Source organism: Plutella xylostella, chromosome 2, assembly GCF_932276165.1.
Source record: "Plutella xylostella chromosome 2, ilPluXylo3.1, whole genome shotgun sequence".
Lineage (NCBI taxonomy): Eukaryota > Metazoa > Arthropoda > Insecta > Lepidoptera > Plutellidae > Plutella > Plutella xylostella.
The window spans coordinates 3,535,691-3,557,391 of NC_063982.1; the positions used below are offsets into that span (position 1 = coordinate 3,535,691).

General features: G+C 35.5%; 3 protein-coding genes across 14 annotated transcripts in view; 2 read left to right on the top strand and 1 right to left on the bottom strand.

The window, feature by feature from the left end:
- LOC105394379 (probable nuclear hormone receptor HR3) overlaps positions 1 to 1,961 on the top strand; it is a 98,788-nt gene extending 96,827 nt beyond the window's left edge. For all 12 annotated transcript variants that reach the window (XM_011566323.3, XM_011566331.3, XM_048628023.1 and 9 more), the window contains one exon: positions 73 to 1,961. In XM_011566323.3, the coding sequence (XP_011564625.1) occupies positions 73 to 199 (127 nt within the window). In that variant the 3' untranslated portion in view covers positions 200 to 1,961. The remainder of the gene's footprint in view (positions 1 to 72) is intronic.
- A 2,512-nt stretch (positions 1,962 to 4,473) lies between these two features.
- On the top strand, positions 4,474 to 11,661 carry LOC105394445 (androgen-dependent TFPI-regulating protein). Its single transcript, XM_048633263.1, has 6 exons — positions 4,474 to 4,606; positions 7,100 to 7,179; positions 7,663 to 7,752; positions 9,447 to 9,593; positions 9,914 to 10,134; positions 11,063 to 11,661. Exons 2-6 carry the CDS (start codon positions 7,102 to 7,104, stop codon positions 11,256 to 11,258), a joined length of 732 nt encoding a protein of 243 aa, XP_048489220.1. The 5' UTR covers positions 4,474 to 4,606; positions 7,100 to 7,101; the 3' UTR covers positions 11,259 to 11,661.
- Positions 11,662 to 12,886: 1,225 nt separating this feature from the next.
- On the bottom strand, positions 12,887 to 15,119 carry LOC105394455 (all trans-polyprenyl-diphosphate synthase PDSS2). The gene is made up of 2 exons (XM_011566362.3): positions 14,763 to 15,119; positions 12,887 to 14,047 (listed from the first exon to the last, which is right to left on the bottom strand). The coding sequence occupies exons 1-2, from the start codon at positions 15,012 to 15,014 to the stop codon at positions 13,079 to 13,081; spliced, it is 1,221 nt and encodes a 406-aa protein (XP_011564664.3). The 5' UTR covers positions 15,015 to 15,119; the 3' UTR covers positions 12,887 to 13,078.
- Between the last annotated feature and the right edge of the window lie 6,582 nt (positions 15,120 to 21,701).

Here is a 21,701-nt window from a genome sequence, read left to right on the forward strand (position 1 = left end):
TTAAATAGAGCCTAATTCTAACGAGACCCAGCCTATACACAAATATTAATGAATCATTTTGTTTCTTTGCAGAGACCTGTCCTTGATGCACCTGGAGGCTCTCTGCCGGTTCAAGGCTCTTCACCCGAATCATCAGTTCCCGGCTCTGTACAAGGAACTCTTCTCTTTAGACAACGTCCTAGACTTCACTCACGGATAAGACATGGAAAAGACATATTTATTTCCATAAAAAAACACAGGACGATTATTTTTCTCGTGTCGTTCGATCTCATTTTGCCCGAGAGCTGGCAACATTGAGTGTGGACTGCAAACTTTAATTTTCGTAAGACTTTTTCGTGCTGGCCGTTTCGTTTAAACTTTTTGTTTCATTATTTAAAAATGGAACGTTGTTTTTGAACGGCCGGCCTCCTGTGATGTTGCAGACATCGCTCGCGTATTGTTATACTATTTATAATTGTATGTATGTACTTTGAGACTGTTAAATAATATTTACGTATAGTGCGTACGTACAATGTTATCAAATTTTATTTAATTCGCAAATTTATCGTAGTGTTCAGGGCGATGTCTGCTATCTCACTTAAGTTTAATAAAAGTGTATTTCGTATAATTCGTTATTAATTGTATTTAACACACGTAGAATACTTGGGAAGCGTTTAACATCTTGTCTTGTCTATGGTTAAAAAAACTCTATACAAATACATAATTTCGCCGTCTTTCGTGCAGTTTTGTTGTGTATTTTTATACAGTGAAAGGTAAAATATATGTGTACCTATACTAACGTAAAATGTAAAGTACATAAAAATGTATGCGGAGGAAAAGAATAATAATTATTATATTAAAGCTATTATAATAGAAATAGAGTTTTTAATAAGAAATAAAGAGAGTTATTCTAGCAAAATAATGATCACACAATAAATTTTTTGACGTTTACGAAATGTTTAATTGATGTAGTTTTTTTTAATTATTTTTAACAGTTTTTTTAATGAAAGAGAAATGTAACTTGTTATTTATTTCAAATGATTATTATTATTGATGTTTTTCTCTTGAATGTAGTTTTCGGTTAAGTTGTAACTATAGGATACACAATACTGCCCACTTTTGTATTTTAATTTTTCGTTTTTTAACGAAATTAAGAAAGTGTAATATTCAGAAAAAGCTGTAAGTTAATCTAAACATAAGTTAAAGTGACGTATTATTTTATAATGTTTTGAACAACACTCGAACATTACTATTCGGTAATTCTGTTTTTTTCAATGAAAATAGTTGAACAAAAATAGTTCGTAAATATTTTATTAGCAGGCAATTTTGATGCAATGATTTTTTACATGTATTTTTTCAGTAATTGATCTCAAATATTATTGTTTTTGACACTATGTTTTTTTTTATTTGGTGCCATGGTCTCATTTTAAAATCTGAATCTATTATTTTCTTACATAATAACGCAATCACGCGCATAATAAATAAAATGTTGCATGTTAAAACTGCTTAAAAAAGTACAATGAGTTTTTAGACTTTTACAATACGTAATTTTAATTTTTAAAGGATTTCTTCTAACTGTTTTAGTCACTACTGACATAAATAGAACTTTATAGAGCTTTTATTGCTTTTTTTAATTTATAAATTGCCTGCTAAACATAAAATATCATCTACATAGATGACATAATTCATCATTTTTCTAACACTACGCTAAGTTTGTCGACTAGCCTTTTACTATAGACTGGTTTATAATTAAATATAATAAAAAGTATAAATCTTAACTTGTATTTGTAAATAGCTATTAATCGTATGTATTTTATATTAAATATCATAAGGTTCGATGGGTTAATTTTTAATTTTACATTCTGAAAAACAAACTATTTTCCACTGTGTATTACGATTATCGGACGGCAGGTGAAAATATTGTTTTTTTCTTTCTATATATTATATATTTTTTGTTAAATAAAGCAATCTGTTATTGTCTATAGTTTTGGTTTTATTTTTATTTGGCGCACCTTTTGTTTGTTTCACATTATAATACTTATATATAAATATATAAAAATACTTTCATATATTTTTCAATAACTAGGATAACGTTACATAAATAGTGAGAACTTATAGTGTTAAATTATGTACGGGTGATTCAAATTTTATTTTAATGTACCTACATACAACCTACAACATAAAGCATACAATACAATTTAACTATAACCCAAGAATAGCTCAGAAACGCTATTACTGAAAATGAGATTTAGCCCCTGTTCCACAATGTCTGGTTAGTCGCTACCTGTCGGATAAAATACATGCTGTCACTGTCTAAAAAATAATAACAGAAAGTGACAGCATGTATTTTATCCGTCAGGTAGCCACTAACCAGACATTGTGGAACAGACCCTTTAATATAATAAACTACATAATATAACTTTCCTTTTCTGGGTTTGGTTTAGTAAAAAAGGGCTGTTAGACGCACACTTAGATGATTTTGTTAAAAAATATTTTTTTGCTTAAAAAAATAAAAAAAATCGATTTAGAGCACTAAGACTGAAATTGGCTGAAACATTTAATCGCCTAAACTGAAAACGACTCGATAAAAGTGTTTTACCACTTTTTAAATGGTGAATTTCTATCTTTCCCTATCTTTCTAATTCTTTTGATATAAAACCTTTTGTTCAACCCTAACTCACTTTGTCCGTTTTATTCTAGACGTTGCTATTGGTGGAGAAAAGGCGAAAGTAAACAGATATGTTTGTCTTTCTCGCACGTATAAGACGGGTGTTAGTGCGATAGTGATAGCTATAGGGTAAAGTTTTACTTGCTGGGTAGGATTTAGTAGGTATTTCTATAGTTTTTGTACTATGTTTTGCTAAATTTTCACTAAAATTATAATTATAGATTTGGACACATTATAGCGTAATTTAATTGCGAAAAGCAAGGATGATTGTTAAACTTAAGAATCGGGAATAAATTGTGTTTTGTGTGAAAAAAATATTATTTCGCGTTGATTTTGTTGAATTTAAATTATATAATTTGACGAGAGCTTCTATTTTCTACAAAAAAGGTACCTTAATCTTATACGGGTATCATTATTACATCGCGAAGGAGAATGAATAAAAGATGTAAAGTAATAAATTTTGTAATTGTGTTTTCTATAAGATGATTTATATTTATTTAGTTGTTGAAGAATTATCATAAATATTTTTACACAACATTACCTGAGATGAAACTATAATTCATAATATACATATTATTATATTTCAAAAATAAAAATTATATGGACTAACTTGTGGTTATGGTTGATTCAAAAAAAACCTATACATATTCTTACCTTCCAATATCCTGAGCTCTTTTTTATGAATCTGTTTAAATTTCTACCTATATGTTGTAGTATACTAGTATTTTGTGTAAAGCCACAGCTAGGACAATCTGGATTTTCTAATCACCAATGAAAAACAAAACTGTTGGCATGGATTTAAATTATAAAAAAGTTTTTATACCGATACACAACCCTGGTATTCTTGAATCAACCTAAGAATCTAAAATGGATATTTTGAAATAGATGAAATTAACTTGTTATACCTACGGGCTAAAACGAGACAAAAATTGCCATTTTAGATTTTTAACCCGATATATAAATATAGCTTTGTTGATTTATTCATATATAAAAACACAATAAATGCAAAATATTGTACCTAAATGTAGCAGAATGGATGGAGTTTGAACCAATAGGAAATAAATGTTATCTATTGTTTTTATTATTCTCGAATCACTTGCACAATCGCGTTTTATTTCTTATGCCTTATCTGTAGCCCATTGCAGCTCACTGGACATAGCTCAAGCACACACAGTCAACACGGCCTCACTGCTAGGGCACGGGTCTCCTTCCAATGAAGCAAGGGTTTTAGGCCTAGTCCGCCACGTTGGCCTAGTGCGGGTTGGTGGACCCCAACACAAGCAAGCTTGTGCTGAGAGATTTGTCGGGTGAAGATGTTTTCAAGCTGCCCGAAGGCCTCTGGAATCAAGCACACCGTGAATTTAAGGCAGTGACTGAAGGTAACTACCTACTGAAACTACCAACTGATAAAAACAAAACGACATGACAAAATGTTCAACGTTGATGGTTATTTGAATATTTTATAAGTACGTACTACCAAGATAAAGTATTGATTTTGACGCCAAAAAATAATTAATTTAGTACTTAATGCTTATTTTTCATTGGCAGTCTCATCCCTTTAATACCTTTCAAAATCCTTGTACTAGGTCATCTCTAGTGTTTTACCAAAGAAGAATAAGTATTGCACCAGGATATTTTTAAAATACTCTAATTACCAGGAAGCAAACACCACATTACATACCTAATCAAAAAAATCCAAAAAGCAAATCACCAATCGACCATAGCATCATAACAGTAAAAGCGCCATCTTTTAATATATTCATGAACTACTTAGTCATATCAGCAGTCTAAATATCTACTGCAGAGATAACTTACTTCCCGCCTTCCAATGTTCATTTCACGTTTGTAAATTATCTAGTTTCTAACCGTTATTTGACCCAAGAAGTCGCGTTTTTTATATTTTTTTACTATGTGAAGTTCTTTCTCTATTGAAGCAGTTAAAGATAAATACAGATTGAGGTAAGTTAGTTTTGCTATTTATATTACAAGTTGAATTTTTAGTAAGTATATTATGTGAAAATTTACGGTGCCGGTACTTAGTACCTATGCAATTTCCAGCATCGATTAATAAATAATTGTTTCAGAATACATTGTACAAGTGAACTTTAACGTAGAAATCGATATAAGTACTTAGTTAAAAATCTCAAATGTTATTCATAATAGCATTGAATAAACTTGGTAATTTAAGTAAGTACCTACACTACCTACTAAGATTATGATCTTATGAGAAACCGTCAAGAAAAATTAGAAAGTTAACGAAAATAATAACTTAGCTAATAGTTATTTTTAGTTTTCGAGTAGGTAGTAATATTATTATAATTCATAATACCTACTGATTCATAACTTAACCTACCTACTTACCAACTTCATTGTTTGTATGCCCTTTGACCTAATGGTTATATTATATACAAGGAAAGCCTGCTTAAATATATACACAAAACATAAAAGATAAACCATTTTTTTAATATATAGGATTACTTATCATAATTAACATTAGATTAAACTATAATTATTATAATCCTTTCAATATGTAAGTTTATATCTATACTTTATAATATTGATAATAAGTGTGTATAATGCTTGATGTACGGATTTAATTGAGAGATAGTTTCCGCACGTGAAGATTTCTGTCTCGACTCTGTCTTGTCCACCTGTGGACCAATGAATATATAAAATTCATCCAAATAATTATCTACGTAACAAATAATGAAATTGGTGAAGATATTTTCTCGTTCTTTGTTTATAGTCATACTATGATAAAATAACATTATATCCTCCTGACACCTGGCGTGCTATGAGTAGGACATTGAAAAAAATTATAATATATAGTTTAAAAATACCTATATTAAAAGTTTTATGGAGTATCCCTGTTATTTCTTTAAAGTTTTATAAAGTACCTATCCCTTAAACAATTTGTTCTTTGACAAAGTGACAAAACAGTTCAGTAGTTAAGATTTAAATTTTTTTTAAATCTAATAACAGTGTATACATTTATACCTCTCGGGGTCAGGAGAATAAATAAGGTTGTATGCGTTTACAGAATGTTTTCCTCAAATTAATTAGTCGATAATCGATGCTGAGTGTGCTGGGGTCATATTATTTTAATTCTTCCGACATAATCATGTATGTTTAGTAATTTTTATATCACTACTTAGTATAAAAGTCTGTATGTATATTTTAGATTTTTAAAACGTTGAGTGATTCCTTAGCCAAGTGATTCAAAGATGAAAGTTCATATGGCATACCAAATTTTAATGTATTTATTTTCAGCAATGTACCCGTGCTAAGGTCGCAGAACAAAGTTCAATAAGATTAATGATCTGAACTCATCTTTGTTGTTACGTTACCTATTATAACATTTGTCTATACTATTTAAGTGTCATACTAAACACAACTTTTTAAATAACTATCAGCTATCTAAAATGCTACTTTAGAGGCAGTTTTTTTTCAATTTAGTACCTACCTTACTGAATAAATTACTGGAATTGCGATAAATATCATTCTTATAAAAACCCAAGTAGATATAAGGGGTTGGACTCATCTCAGATTGCTTTTACAACATCCAGGCTTGCTGCATCAGTTTACTCGGGAGCTAGGCTGGCTGAGCTGAAATTAGGGTGATATGTATAAAGGTTCCACTCGAGAGAGCCACGTACAAGAGCTTTACCCCCTTGGTTGGATTTATTATATTCTGGCGGTAGACAAGCAACAAGCAGTATTGTAGCAACTTGTATACATGGTCGCAGTTGTTACCCTTGGCTGCTTTGTTTAATTATACCATATACATACTCTCATTCATAATAAGTAGGTACTACAGTACCTAATGGCCAAGTGAAGTCAAAGGCCATTATAGACATGCAACAGTCTAGATTCTAAATTAAGTATATTGTCCTTGTTTCCTAGAACTATTGCTGTTATAAGACGAAGTTTATGGACATTATATGACAAAAACTTCGCAAGTTATTCCTGGTCCACTACGGATTGGTGGGTTCTCATTATCTAGAATATCTAGATCTACTAAATTTAGATATGCAGGTTTCCTCACGATGTTTTCCTTCACCGTAAGAACGATGGTATGCATTGTACTTAAATCCAAGGAACTCATTGGTACATGTCAGGTTTAGTATTCGAACCCGCATCTCTGAGCTACCACCGCCACCGCTCTATGTATCCTCTTATGTACTCAATCCATTATAATAATTGCTATGCCGAAGGATCCGGGTTCGATTCCTGGCCGGACAGATATTTGTTTAAAGACAGATTGTACGACTCAGGTCGTGGCTGTTAATATATATTATATAAGTATTATGATTATCTATCTATGTATTTGTGCAGATATATCAGCTGTTCGATACCCATATCTGGCTCTGTCTAGCTTGGGGTCAGATGGCCGTGTGTGAGATGTCTTCAAATATTTATTATTATTATTTATGTGAACTCTTCTTATTCCAGCAATGGCGGTGTTACATTACGTGCGAATGTTCGCCTACACCGCCACCATCGTTGTGCATGTCACTAACATCGCCTACATGGTAAGTTGAGTGCCTTGCCTACCCAGTTAGGGACATGCCGCAAATGGTGCGAATACACTCACATGCAATGATAAAGTTCCAGTGACATATGGAACGGCATTGGCAGTTGGAACTTTTTCATTGCCCGTCAGTGGAGTATCAGTCGTTTGAAATTCTTATAAAGAACTAGCTGTTCCCGCGAGCTTCGCTTCGCCTTAAAAAGATTTTCCCGTCAAGCATTGTATGTAGATAAATTACTTTCATCTTGTTCAAGTTCATACCAAGCCATGCATTGCGAATTGGGAAGCATACTTGAAGGTAATGTCGGCATTAAATCAATGTCTGTCTTTTTCTGTCCGTATACTGTCAAAACATGACAGTAATACATTTAAGGTCAGCATTAGCTTAAAGTTCCTTTCAGCAACTCAACGTTAGTCTTCTGAATCCATCTGCCTTGGAGTGGATCACTGTCAAATTTGTACCTTCTACTGCATGATGTTTCAGATAGCTGCCCACGACCTGAAGACTCACGAAGACGAGAACGTGAGGATCTTCGGGTCACTGCAGTTCCGGTACTTCACTTGCTGGAACTTTGTGAGTTATTCCTTCATCATTGTCATCATCATCATTACCATCATCATCATTACCATCACCATCATTTTCATAATCATCATCATCTGTATCATCCTAACTAATATTATAAATGCGAAAGTAACTGTGTCTGTCTGTCTGTCTGTCTGTCTGTCTGTCTGTTACTCTTTCACACCAAAACTACTGAACGGATTTAAATGAAATTTGGTATACATACGGTCTAGACCCTGGGAAAGAACATAGGCTACTTTTTATCCCGGAATTCCCACGGGAAAACTTTTTAAGGCGAAGCGAAGCGCGCGGGAACAGCTAGTTATAAATATACATACATGCGTCCACCGCAAACTATGCACTATGTATGAAGAACTGGCTCAACTATGCGTATTAATTTAGTTTAGCCAGCAGTGGATGTTTGGCGTTAAGGTAAAAACTGGTAACTTATGGAATCAAGGGCAAAACTAATCATCAATTAAAAAGAGGATATTATTGTCTTCACCGAGATTTCTTATCAACAAGTCGGCAGTCAAAAAAATCATAGCATAGATTATAACTGCAGTCTTCATCCGGTCATCGGTCTCTCAATACAACTGACCTCTCGTGTGAGGGTCATTGGTTATCATTGTTACTATGAAGCGTCGTTGAGGTGATAGATATAGCTGTCGGAATACCAGAAATCGCATAAACGCGTGCAAGATACAATAGTGAAGCTATAATTAAACTTTGATAAGTTGCATATACACGAATATACTATGTACGGTGGCCTGCGCCTAAAAGTATACAGGCGGAGTTTTTAAAATAGCAATCCCTGATGATGAAGGGACCAGCTACATCCTAACTATATATTGCGATATTATAAATGCGAAAGTAACTGTGTCTGTCTGTCTGTCTGTCTGTCTGTTACTCTTTCACGCCAAAACTACTGAACGGATTTGAATGAAATTTGGTATACATACGGTCTAGACCCTGGGAAAGAACATAGGCTACTTTTTATCCCGGAATTCCCACGGGAAAACTTTTTAAGGCGAAGCGAAGCGCGCGGGGACAGCTAGTCTGTTATAAATCTGGGGACGTGTTGTGTGTGATGTGTGTAGCAGTGGTGTTTATGTGGATGTGCTTGAGCAGCATGTGAGCTTGAGATCGCTATTTTAAAAACTCCGCCTGTATACTTTTAGGCGCAGGCCACCGTATATTCAATTTTGTATGTACCTATATTGAATACCTACTGTGTTTGTAAAGAGACCAAAATCACAACAAAAATGTAATAATTGTAATGTAATTGTAATGTTTAAGAAATAAATAAGTATATTTATTTAACTTTTTTCTAAAAAAACTCTCATTACCTAAAGCTAAAATTTTCGATATATTTTACGATATTAACATTTTTAAGTCTAAACTTATAATTTCCAATTTGCCTTCGTAAGGGCGATCGGTCACCGCTTGAGGAGTCGAGGCTACGACAACCGCTCTGGGGCATACCTGATGCAAAGAATATCCCTGGCTGTGCAGCGAGGCAATGCTGCTAGCATCATGGGCACATTTTCGTCAGTTATGTCTCGGGGCGGTTTATTCACTTAATATCTAAGCCTCGTTAGTTTTATTGTTGTAAGATATTATGAAATAAACTTATATTCAATTTTAACAACAACTAAGTACCTACTTACATTTTTTAAACTTTTTTTTAAACTTTTTATTTCCAGTTCCTACAAATAGTGTTCGCCATCACGGGTCTGACCTCCGACTACCTTGAACTGAAGAACCAGAAGAACAAAACCTACGCCGTCCCGAGGTACCTGCGGGGGTTCCGGGAAACGCTGTTCTCTGGTGTTTTGTGGCCTTCGACCTTTGTGAGTATTCTTGTAATGATCTACAGCACATGCTGAGCATGAACAAAATAAAACAAAGTCGAACCCGGACCTATAATTATCGTTTATGCCAACCTACGGGCTTCGTTGATAAATATGATAAATATCCATCGTAGGGCGTTCGTTGGGCCGGTCTGTACGCAGCTTAACACTAGACCACAGAATATAGTCTAAGTAAAACACGTCGAAACTAAACAAAAAAAACATACATACAGACGAATTGAGAAAATCCTCCCTTTTTCGATGTCGATTAAAAAGTTGCTATAACCTCATAACAATAAAATCAATTTCTCCCTTCACAGTTGGTGTTCACGCTGTTCTGGACTCTATTCCTATACGACAGAGAGCTGATATTACCACCATTCGTCGACAAGGTGCTTACCCGCACGTCAAACCACATCATCCATACGTTCATAGTTCCAGTTGTTCTGTGGGAGATTGTTTTTAGATCACGAAATGTCCCGAAGAATCATAGGAAGAATATCCTTCATTTGGTGTTCCATATGATGCTGTACTTGAGTGTGTAAGTTGATCTTCTTATAAAAATAAATATATAGCTTCTTATTTAGCGTGTCGGTGACAATACTGAAGCGCGTCTAGGCTTTGTCACCGTGGTGAAAGTATTAGTGCCAATTTCGCCATAGTGGGTTAGAGCATAACCAGGTATTATTGCTTGACTTTTGAAACATTTGTCAAGAATTTAATATGGAGATGACGTATAATTGATCAATCTTTCCCTGGTTACGATCTAACCGACTATGGAGAAATTGGAACATAGCCCATCAGAAAACAGGAACTCACTCACGGAATACCCTAGAGTACGATGTAGGAGCTGAGCTAAGATTCTCATGTCACAAACACAGTTATGCGTCCTATTATATTCTATTATATTCTCTGTTGGGGGTGACAGTACCTGCACCTGGCTCTCTCGAATGGAACCTTTGTGCATATCCCCAAGGTCTAAACTGCCTTCCTAAGCTTGGACCATTTCCCACCACGCTGGTCCACTGCGGATTGGTGGGTTCACATATCTAGATGTGCTAAATCTAGATGTGCAGGTTTCCTCACGATGTTTTCCTTCACCGTTATGCGTCCTAAAAAGAGGACTAATTCCCACAAAGGTCTCAGAAACGCGGTAATATCGCCTTCACTTATATGAGAGTAATAGAAAGTCGTAGCACAACGATGGTATCGTCTCGATTTCCTCGCCTGTGGATAAGGACCCTAAGTTGTTATTTTATAATATCTTTTCATGGTGCAAAAGAAAGAGTATTCTATTTTTATTTTTTATTTTATTTTATTTGGCATAAAGTAAATTATGTACATAAATTCTAGTCTAGTCGTAACAGCAAAGCAATATGTACACAGCACGTTACATTCTATTCTATCTAAACTTAAAAATAATGTGATTATACCTAATGGAAATAAATTAAAGTGTTTTTTTTTTTCAGACTGCTGTACACATACTACGAACGAGGAATATGGATCTACCCAATATTCAAAATTCTGTACAAAACCATATACTTCCCGGTACTAATACTAATCATAGTATTTGCGTGTCTTGGCTTCTATCACATGCAGTGGATTGTAGTTAGAATTCTGTGGAATAAGGAGACAAGCAAGAGAAAAACTAAAAAGATTTCATGATTTTTGTAAATGAATTAAAATATTGATGTATTGTTCCCTTCCTATAAGTTATATTGTGATGAGGTTGTGTATTAGCTGTCTTGAATTTGACAGAAAGACGGCCTTGTCAACCGACTTCGAAAAAAAGGAGGAGGTCTGTATTTTGTTTGTATTTTTTAATGTAAGTATGTTTACCGACATTGTTTGTCATCGAGCTATGAAAACCTCACAACTTACTTTACAAGTCTTGCAAGTACATGTGGTTAAGGATATTATTACGTTTATCAATATACTATATTATTATGTAGTATTCAAAGTAGTGTAAGTAAGAAAGTAGTACCTACAATCAATTTGAATCACATGCTATTATCACAAAATCACTGATGTGAACTTGCCTTCCTAATAAATAAGTAAGTAAAATATATGCCATCTATTTTATTTAATCTGCGGCTGCTACACTAGCTCGTTATCGACGGCGATAAACTCGTTAAATTCACGTTATTACAGCGCCGTATTTATGGCTAATAGTATACTGACATTCATCTACGGCGATAAAGAAACCGTGTAACGGAAGCGGAAGCTGATACTTTTACAGCTCTATATAATGTGCACCAAAGAAGCCACCCCTAGTGATGTAGCAACTACTTCCTTTCCACCACCGACACATTAGCAATCAACAATGATTTCGATTCACAAAGCACAAATTCTAATAATTAAAACTATTTTAGTGCTGTCAAAACTACTGTCAGAGCTACTCAAAATTTAAAAATGCTTACCTACTGATTTATATCACAGCAAATTTTATTTAAATCGCGTGAGACGAGATAAGAAAACTAATCAATTATAGTATTTATTAGCAGTAAAGCTAATCTCTATCTCTGATGAATATAGAATAACACGTGTAAAACATTTTTTAATGATTATGTAGATATTTTATAAGCAAATCAAAGATTACCTATTATGATACAAAAACGAACAGCCTGTTTCACGATGTCAATTTCTAAACTTTTAAAGAAGTAACTAGCGCCATCTATTTGTAAGACAGAGCATTTTATCGAAAACTACATAAGAACAAAGTAACAATTACATTTATAACGGAGTCACCAGCTGTATCGTCTGTTCGTAGTTTGTTGTGCTCTGAATCCCAGGGTAAATTATCCGGTTGAAATAAAACTAGGATAAGTTTCTCATTTTAAGTTATTTATAAATAATTGTTATGAGAGATAAACATCTAAAACTTTTCAGGTTTATTAGGATAATACCTTTTGGAATGAAGCGGCATGGTTCACCATAAGAAGTCTCCATCATCAGCCAATATGAGTTCTATTGGGGGTCATTTTATGTTGAACACCACTCAGCTCCTTAAAGTATTATACTAACTTACTTAATAGCGTTTGAATATTTTAAATCTACTATAATAGCAGATGAAGTGAGCGCCATGGTCAAAAGCAATAAGTAATGGAGTACCATATCAAAGACTATGCCTCAAAGATAGTGTGGCCGCTCCTTTTCTTAAATACAGTTCATAGTTTTTGAACCGTATAGATTTAAAGTTAGCCTAGGAGTTTTTTTTGTATAATGTGTATACCTCTTTTAATAATTTATAACAAGTATGGGAGATGGGTGCCAAAATCAAATGTAAACATAAGTATATTTTACAACGTAAGTATATTTTATTAAAATTCAAAGGTTCAATTTAATAAATACTTAGTCTAAAATTGAGCAGTTAGGTATGTGTGAAACTTACTTATTGATATTAATTTTTGATAAATAACTATCGGTTTAGTCTGGAAACCCCTAAGTTTCAATTATAATACCCAGTTTGCAAGTTAATTTATATTTTAGTATGTATTAATAAGTTTCTTAATCATATCAACTGATTCATTCTGCCCTAACTTTTCAATATAAACCGTCGCCTTTTCAGCATGATCTTTGTATAGCTTCTTAGTTTTCTCAATTGCATCAGTTTTCAGAATATTGAACTTCAAATCTTCATAGTCCACATCTTTAACGTCATTTTTGGCTTGGTCTATGATTTTATACAAATCTGGATTTCCGTCTAACGCGAACAACACAGGTGCGCTTGCTAGACAAAACTGCTCCTTTGAGTCTGATGTGAGCTTCTGTAGTTCTGTAGCGGCTTGCCACGCAAGCCCGAGATGACATCCAAACAGGTACGCAAGGTTCTGTGTGTCTCGCGACTGCCTCCCCAACACCATAGCTGATTGGCATCCACGACCAAGCAGACTCACTCCGTTGAAAACCGTCCTCGCCGTCCATTCCTTCTTTGGGTTCCCAAGTACAGAATCTGGGGTGATAGTCGTCGTATCGAAAGTCGTGTAGAAAGCATCCTCCTTCTCAAACTTGGGTTTCCCTGGCAGAGGCATATTTTGCTCGTCGCGCTCCCCAAAGAACTCTCCTTCAGACAAATCTTTGAGTGCAGTCGATATTATATAGGACACGTCGGAGTTCCTCAGATTTGCCAGCATGGCGTTGGCTGTGACAAGAAGATAATCCCCAAGGAGTATAGCAATCTTATTCCCGAAGATGGCTGACTCTGTGTTTTTGGACCTCTTTTGGAAGGGCACGTTGACAATTCCTCGGTGGATCAGATGGCCTGTGCGGATCATTTCGGTCAACTCTGCGAGCGTTCGTTGGCTTTCCTCGACTTTCTTAGTCTGCAGGGCCGGTGCTTGAGATTTGATGGACTTGGAAAGAAGCAGGATGATCAGGCCCCAGGGTTGAAGGTTCTTGCTGTCTCCGTAGAGGACGTTTTTGGCTGTCTGCATGACGAGATGATTGCTGCCAACCTGTGAAGGTGAAAAGCATATTTAAGAATACAACTCGAACGTAACTTTCCTTTCAACGGCGGCTGAGTCACAGGTTGTTTGGAGGGTATGGGGAAACACTATAGACTTGTTTGTTAGTTGAATGAAAGATCCTGTTTACACTACTGGTAAGTTATGTTAATGTATTTAGGTTGTAATTTGACCAAAAACACTAACAGATGAGAGCGGTTTCACTTTTTGAATATATTTTCACTTTCGGTGACCCAATTGTAAAGTGCTACTTTTTAAATAACCGTAAATAATAAGGCCCATTATAGAAGTTTGATTACTAATTCAAGAGCATGTCATCTATCGTGTTTTAAGTGAAAGTAAATGTGTTAGTGCGTGATAATTAGTTAAATGATAACATTGATAAATGTTAGCGTCAGAATTTAGAGTTAAAACATCAAGTGTCGATGTAAACTAATTTCTACTTAAGAAAAGTACAAAACAGTGTAAGAACCGCTACATTTCTATGAATATTCACGCACTTTCTAGGCATGCTCGTAGTGATGGAAGATATGCGTTTTCTACATGTTTTATAGACAAGAGAATACCTACTAAAACTTTTGAATGAAATGATTTAATTAGAGTTGTATAATTATTACGACAAACTCTAAATGACTCGTATTTTTTTTGTTTTCTGAATCAGAATTTTACACTCGATTTTCTTTTTTAAACTAAAAAAAACACTCACCAATTTCCGCAAATACAGCGCCATGTTAGCAAACTCATCGCTGAGGAGACACCGAAGGTTCATAAAAGAGGTCGGATAGCCGACCACTTTCTCCGCCTCCCTGATGATGTTGCTCCAGTTGGTGAAAGGAGGCCGCAGCAAGATCAGAATCTCATCCTTCGTGAGACTGGCCATCGTGGATTCGTAGCGCTTCTGGAAAAACAAATTCGACGAACGTCGCAGAACGCGGGAAACAGCGTACGAGACCGCCATTTTTTGAATTTTGACAGTTGTTTTCTTTTTCTTTTTCTCGCCGTGCTACCGGCCAGTCCGCGCCGCGACTGGTGGTAGAATGCGTTCTGTTTACGTTCTGTGTTGCCATGTTGCGGTGTTGTTCGTGACCTAGGTGGGTAAATTGAGGTGGCGTAATATTTGTTTATCTGTTAGGATGCTGAGGCTAATACTCGTACTTAACAATTTGCAGGCAGGCGTTAATTGTTGTCGTTTTTGTTTGATGTGATTTAAATGACAGCGCGTTTTTTGTATGTAAGTACTTTATGCAATGTCGAGATCGTGGTGTGTTCGCATAGTAAGTATTTGTTGGTTCCTATGTTTTACTGAGAAAGATATGTGCATATGTATACTTACATGATTATAGACATAATATACCAATATGGTATGGTGGTGTAAGGAAAATATTGAATAGATATAAGTAATTTATAGTCAAACATAATGAAATTTACATGTTAATTAATTTGCCCCTGATTTATTTCAATCAAAACATTATTTTACTTATGTGAGAAGAAACTAGATATGAGAAGAATTTCCTTCTGAAATCAATAAACTATCATATGAGATTTTTTTTAAATTGGCTTTCAGCTACTAGTAATCAATAATCAAAAGGTAACAAAATAACAATAAAATAACATTAAACAATAGCATTTTTACAGAAACATTTTACCTAAAACTCAAGCAAGTCATCACGAAAAAATGACAAATATCGGCAAAATCACAACTCTGGCAACACTGACGCTCTTGACCGTGTAAAGTAGCTCGCTGGTCAGATCACTCTCTTCAATAAACCAGTTTAACCAGAGCCCTCTACCTTCTACCACATTCACCTTACACATACAACATTAAAGTGGGGCAGGGAGGGGCGGGAGGCTAACCTAAAATGGCTGCCATGGCTTTCGTTTTTTTTCACTCGGAAGTTATTTATGTAAAAACATAATTTCACTTTGTAGACCAGTTTTAAATAGGTGTATCTATACGTTTGTAGTAAACATCAATGGAATTTGATTTTATGGTGTAATTCGATGGAATAAAGATGTGTTTTGATTAAATTAAGATATAATGAATAGGTCAGTGTAATATTTAAGGTTGTGGTGGAAGAGTCTTGACACAGATTCTCGTCAACATTGATGCCAGCTGCCAATTTTCAGTATCTAAGAATTAATCATCAACAGCCAAAAAGGTTACTTACATCTTACATAAAGCAGCTGCTTGAATGAAGAGGACTTACACCTGGAGAGAGACCATGCAAAGAGTTCCCAGCCCTCACATTAGGTAATATTAGCATAATAATTAATTCTTCAATCAAGTTCGTTCAACAAAGTACCTATAAGTACCTATATTCATAATGTATGCTGAAAAACTTTTTCCGTTTGCGCGAATTTCCAAATATCATAATAGCAAAAATTGTTCAGATTGAAGAGTTCATCCACTCACTTTCTTACTACTTATAATATGTATAAGTACTGCTTTGGGAACACCCTGTATTATTACAACCGGGTCGTTGACCTCGTCATATCTGATGACTTCACAAGCCGGTGAGTTGGAGGACCACAGCGCCCAACACAGTCATTGTAAATTAACAATCCTTTAGTGAAAGTTCTGTCGGCAGGAAACAGGTTTTTGTATGGGACCAAAGGTATTTTATTGTTATGCTTTGGGAGAAGACACATTAAATGACGAATTACTTATCCGTCTTTTTAATAAAAATATTAATTAACTAATAAACTACAGCTAAAATAATTGGTTTCATTGCGAAAGTAATAATTTTTGCTAAATAGTAAGTATTTCATATTCCAATAAGATTGTTTCACGATTGATTACCTAAGATAGTTTATTTACCAAAAAAAAAAAAAAACACGCACTCACGCCTTGTACTAATGTACTCCCTTGCGGGGTAGGCAGAGGTGCATTGCTGCACCCACTTTTCGCCAGAGTGTTATGTTAGTCCCAATGTAATAGGGGGCGGGCCTATTGCCATTTTACGGGCACATCCAAGACCCGAGAACAAATATCTGTGTTTAAACAAATATCTGCCCCGGCCGCGAATCGAACCCGGGACCATCGGCTCAGTAGTCAGGGTCACTAACCACTACGCCATTCGGTCGTCCGAATGAATAAATGCAGAACATATTAGTTAGTATAGAATGTTGTATTCGTAGCGTGGGTCGTTTTCCAGCCCGATTGCCCGAAACACTTAGACAAGGGGCCGGTAGTGGTTGGTTGAGGAAAGCCGTGACAGAGTCTTTTGGTGCTCCTTGGGAGAAGCCTATGTCCAGCAGTGGACGATAACAGACCGATACGATAATGAAATATAATCTCTTTGGTGTTAGTTCTGGTACCTAAATCAATTAATACCCGAATGTAAATTGATTTCCAAAATTTGTACCATTTCCCACCATACTCTGCTCTCAAATAAGATTTGCTAACCATCCCATATAAAAAAAAGAATTTAAAAATAGCTTAAAGAGCATTAAAAAGTACCTACTCTATAATACATGGTGTCTGCTTCCTGAATACCAAGTTGCATAAAAATACGTTCAGTAGTTTTTCTTCAAAGTGTAACAAACAGGCTTATTAAAAAATTTCGAGTTTATAATATTAGTAGTAGGGTTTTTAGATTTCTGTGGTCAGGTGAAGCAACTCTTGTCGAGGTCACATCTTGAATGGGTAATCGTCGCTACTCCATGCTTCGTCAGGTATGTAGGCAGGTCGTAATTACTTAACATAATAATGGATGATTGTCATGATATTCCGTCTTCAAGGAAACCTTTTATATCATAAGTTAAGAGAGTACACCGGATAGATCAATGGTTCATCATCATCATCATCATCAGCCAATAATCATCCACTGCTGGACAAAGGCCTCTCCCAAGGAGCGCCACGACACTCGGTCCTCGGCCTTCCTCACCAACCACTACCGGCTACCCGCCTGAGGTCGTCAGTCCAGCGGGCAGGAGTGCGTCCCACGCTGCGTTTGCCTGTTCGTGGTCTCCACTCAAGAACTCGTCTACCCCAACGGTTATCGGTTCTTCGGCAGATATGACCAGCCCACTGCCACTTCAGCTTGCATATTTTGACAGCTATATCGGTAACCTTAGTCCTCTGACGGATAACCTCATTTCTGATACGAATTATCAGAGAAACCCCATGCATAGCTCTCTCCATAGCACGCTGAGCGACTTTAAAGTGGTGGGCCAGTCCTACCGTCAGTGTCCACGTCTCTGCACCATACCTCATCAACGAGCAATGGTTAGTATACTGAATTTTGTGGGGAAAAAGTCACTTACGTCAAATATGGAACATGGGCGATTCCACCCTAAAGTCTATTTTTTAATCTCAGATACTAAATTCAGTTCATCGATTCGATTGTCCCACGATTGAGTGACATATCGTTCTATTGGCGGGATCATCGACTGTTGATGAATCGTTCAGGATCTGCCAATTTGAGATAAAAAAAACGGACTTGAGATAGGGCAATGATAAATAGTGTCCTTACTTTTTTCTGTCGGTACTAAGGGCATACTGTAGTAGAATTAATTTATGAAGCGTATTATGTGCCATCTACAACTGGTACGAACTACTGGCTTAGAAACGGTGTTACAAATTGAAAGAGTTAACGCGCAAACCACTAGATGTCACTAAGGCAGGTTTTTCTTGTTTGTTAAACAAATAAACTGGTGTTATAAATTTGACGACTGCATTAATGTACACATACAGCACAGACAGGGATAAAATCTAGCTTTAAGTACATAAAACAAGCGAACGAGAGTTGTTCGTTTATTACAACGACATAGAGTCGTGGATAGCGCAGCAGGCTCTTCGAAAGATAGGCTCTCACGCGCCCGTTCTCCCTACTCGAATGGAGTAAATAAAATAATATAAATAAATATGTGGGGACATCTCACACACGGCCATCCGATCCCGAGCCTGTGTTATGGGTATCGGACAGCTGATATATCTACACAAATACATAGATAGATACATCCTAACTAATATTATAAATGCGAAAGTAACTGTGTCTGTCTGTCTGTCTGTTACTCTTTCACGCCAAAACTACTGAACGGATTTAAATGAAATTTGGTATAAATACGGTCTAGACCCTGGGAAAGAACATAGGCTACTTTTTATCCCGGAATTCCCACGGGAAAACTTTTTAAGGCGAAGCGAAGCGCGCGGGAACAGCTAGTATTAAATATAAATATCAACACCCAAGACCCGAGTACAAATATCTGCCCCAGCCGGGAATCGAACCCGGACCCTTCGGCATAGCAGTCAGGGCCACTAACCACTACGCCATTCGACCGTCTATTTTACCCCAATTGCACTCCATATGCAGCTACTGCTGCACGGGTTAGTTATCGATGTAGATAAACATCATTATATTGCGATTCGCCATAAATACGGCGCTTTTTATCGATGTTTAATGTAAAGAAACCCGTGAAGCGGCCGCCGGTCTAGTCAATATCCCAATTATATTATCACTTTTTCCACAACGCCCAAGGTTAACTGGAAGATAATGCTTTTAGCATTAAGTTCGCCTATGTACAAATTAATTTATGTGCAATAAAGAATTCAATAATTATAATGCGCAATGGTAAAAAGGAGCCGAAGGCGAAATATAATTAAGTACGTACGTAAATACGTAAATATAATTAAGTAAATGATAAAACACTCAGTTCCCATTATTAAACGAAGACTAAAGATAATTCTAGTTTACATCGGATTTAGGCTACTGATTTGTTATATGAAATCTCTGGACTGTAATATACATAATTGTGATATTATCTACATCAAAGTGTGTTTGGGTCGTTTCCTGATAAAATTATTCCCTATTCTCATATTTCTTAGACGGCTTAGACAAAACAAAGTAAAGGGACACTATTACAAAATATATCATCATCATCACGATTCACGATACGACCCATCACGTCCCCACTGCTGGGGTACGGGTCTCCTTCCAATGAAGGAATGATTAAGGTTTAGTCCACCACGCTGCACTAGTACTGGTTGGTGGACCAAAAAAAAAAACATAATTTAGTATCAATTTATTATTAACATCAGGTTTTCCGAAAATATATTTCATATGTATGCCTTTATACTTAATTGATGTTGCATTGCTACGTGCAACAGCTGAAAATATATTTATGAAAAAAATACATCTATGAATAGTAAAGGTCAGTTATTTTCGAAATAAACAAGGTAATAGAATCATAACATCTTATAGTTACGTAACATAAAAGTATGTATTAAAAACATATCAATGAGGCTAAAATACACGATTCCTGTTCTGATTATAGATCTAAAACTGTAAATAATATTTTTACATATAATATTCGATTATAATTGTCATGTGGCCATAAATTTTCGTTTTACACTCGCGAGCATTGAAAAAGTTCCACCAAAATATCGACACCAAATATGGCCCAAAATTTTAACACAGTATTTCATCATCACGACACCGCTGCTGTGCTGCTGGGGCACGGGTCTCCTTCCATTTAAGAAAGGGTTTAGGCCTAGTCCACCACGCTGGCCCAGTGCGGGTTGGTGGACAAAGTATTTACGTTGGTAATATTCTGATGCGCTGTTAAATGTACATCAATATTGCAGACGGCGTCATTAAGTTAGTCTTTTCCGTTTAGGAGTAATTTGGTGCTTTCGTCACTGGAACTTTTTCATTGCTCATATTACTCTATCTACGTCACAAGATTTTCTAAGAGTAACTGGTAGGCTAAGATCGTACGTATAGGTTGGTAAATATACAGCCAGTAAATGTCCTAATACGGCGATACGGCTCGCCACCTATCACGTAAGTAGGTATAGCAAAAAGCCTCTGACTAGGTACCTCTTCGGGGATTACAGTCGTGAGCATTTGTGTATGTATGACATGTCTTTATTTTTGTTAATGTTTATTATTTATAGGGACTTTTGTACACTAGGTATGTAGTGACGATGACAGCCCCACCGTGACTATTATACTAACACTTACAAATGACATGTCCTAAAAACTACAAAAATCATGGTAGCACCACAAAGTAGGGCAATAAATTGCGTAAATAAATAATCAATTTATGAGTTTACCAGAAATATGACAACCTTATAGAGGTAATTAAGGTAAGAGATTTAGAGATAACCGTCTATTACGCGTCGAAAAGTCAAACCGATCGTTAAGATTGAACCAAAATATCAATTTCTATTTTTCTGGTACCATTCCATGAGAACGTGTTATACAGGGTGTTGCAAAAAGGCTATACTAAGCCGAAATACTAAACCGAATAAAATACAACACCCTGTATATTAAACAAAGGGGGGTTGTCATTTTGAAATATTTTTATTGTATAATTTTTACCGTCTCCAAAAAAGGAGGAGGTTCATTTTCGATCATACTTATACACTCACGGGCAATGAAAAAGTTCCACTCACAAAATGCCGATACCAAACAATTTTTCCAAACATTAATTTAAAATTTTAACAAAATATTTAATTACTGTTTTTAGTTGGTAGTATCCTAGCTCTATTAAAGGTACTTCAATATTGCAGAAGGCGACATTAAGCTAGCCTTTTCCGTTTGGAAGAAATTTGGTGCTTTTATCAGTGGAACCTTTTCATTGCCCGTGAGTGAATTATGTTATTCATTTTTGTTTTATTAACTATAGTAAAAAAAAAAAC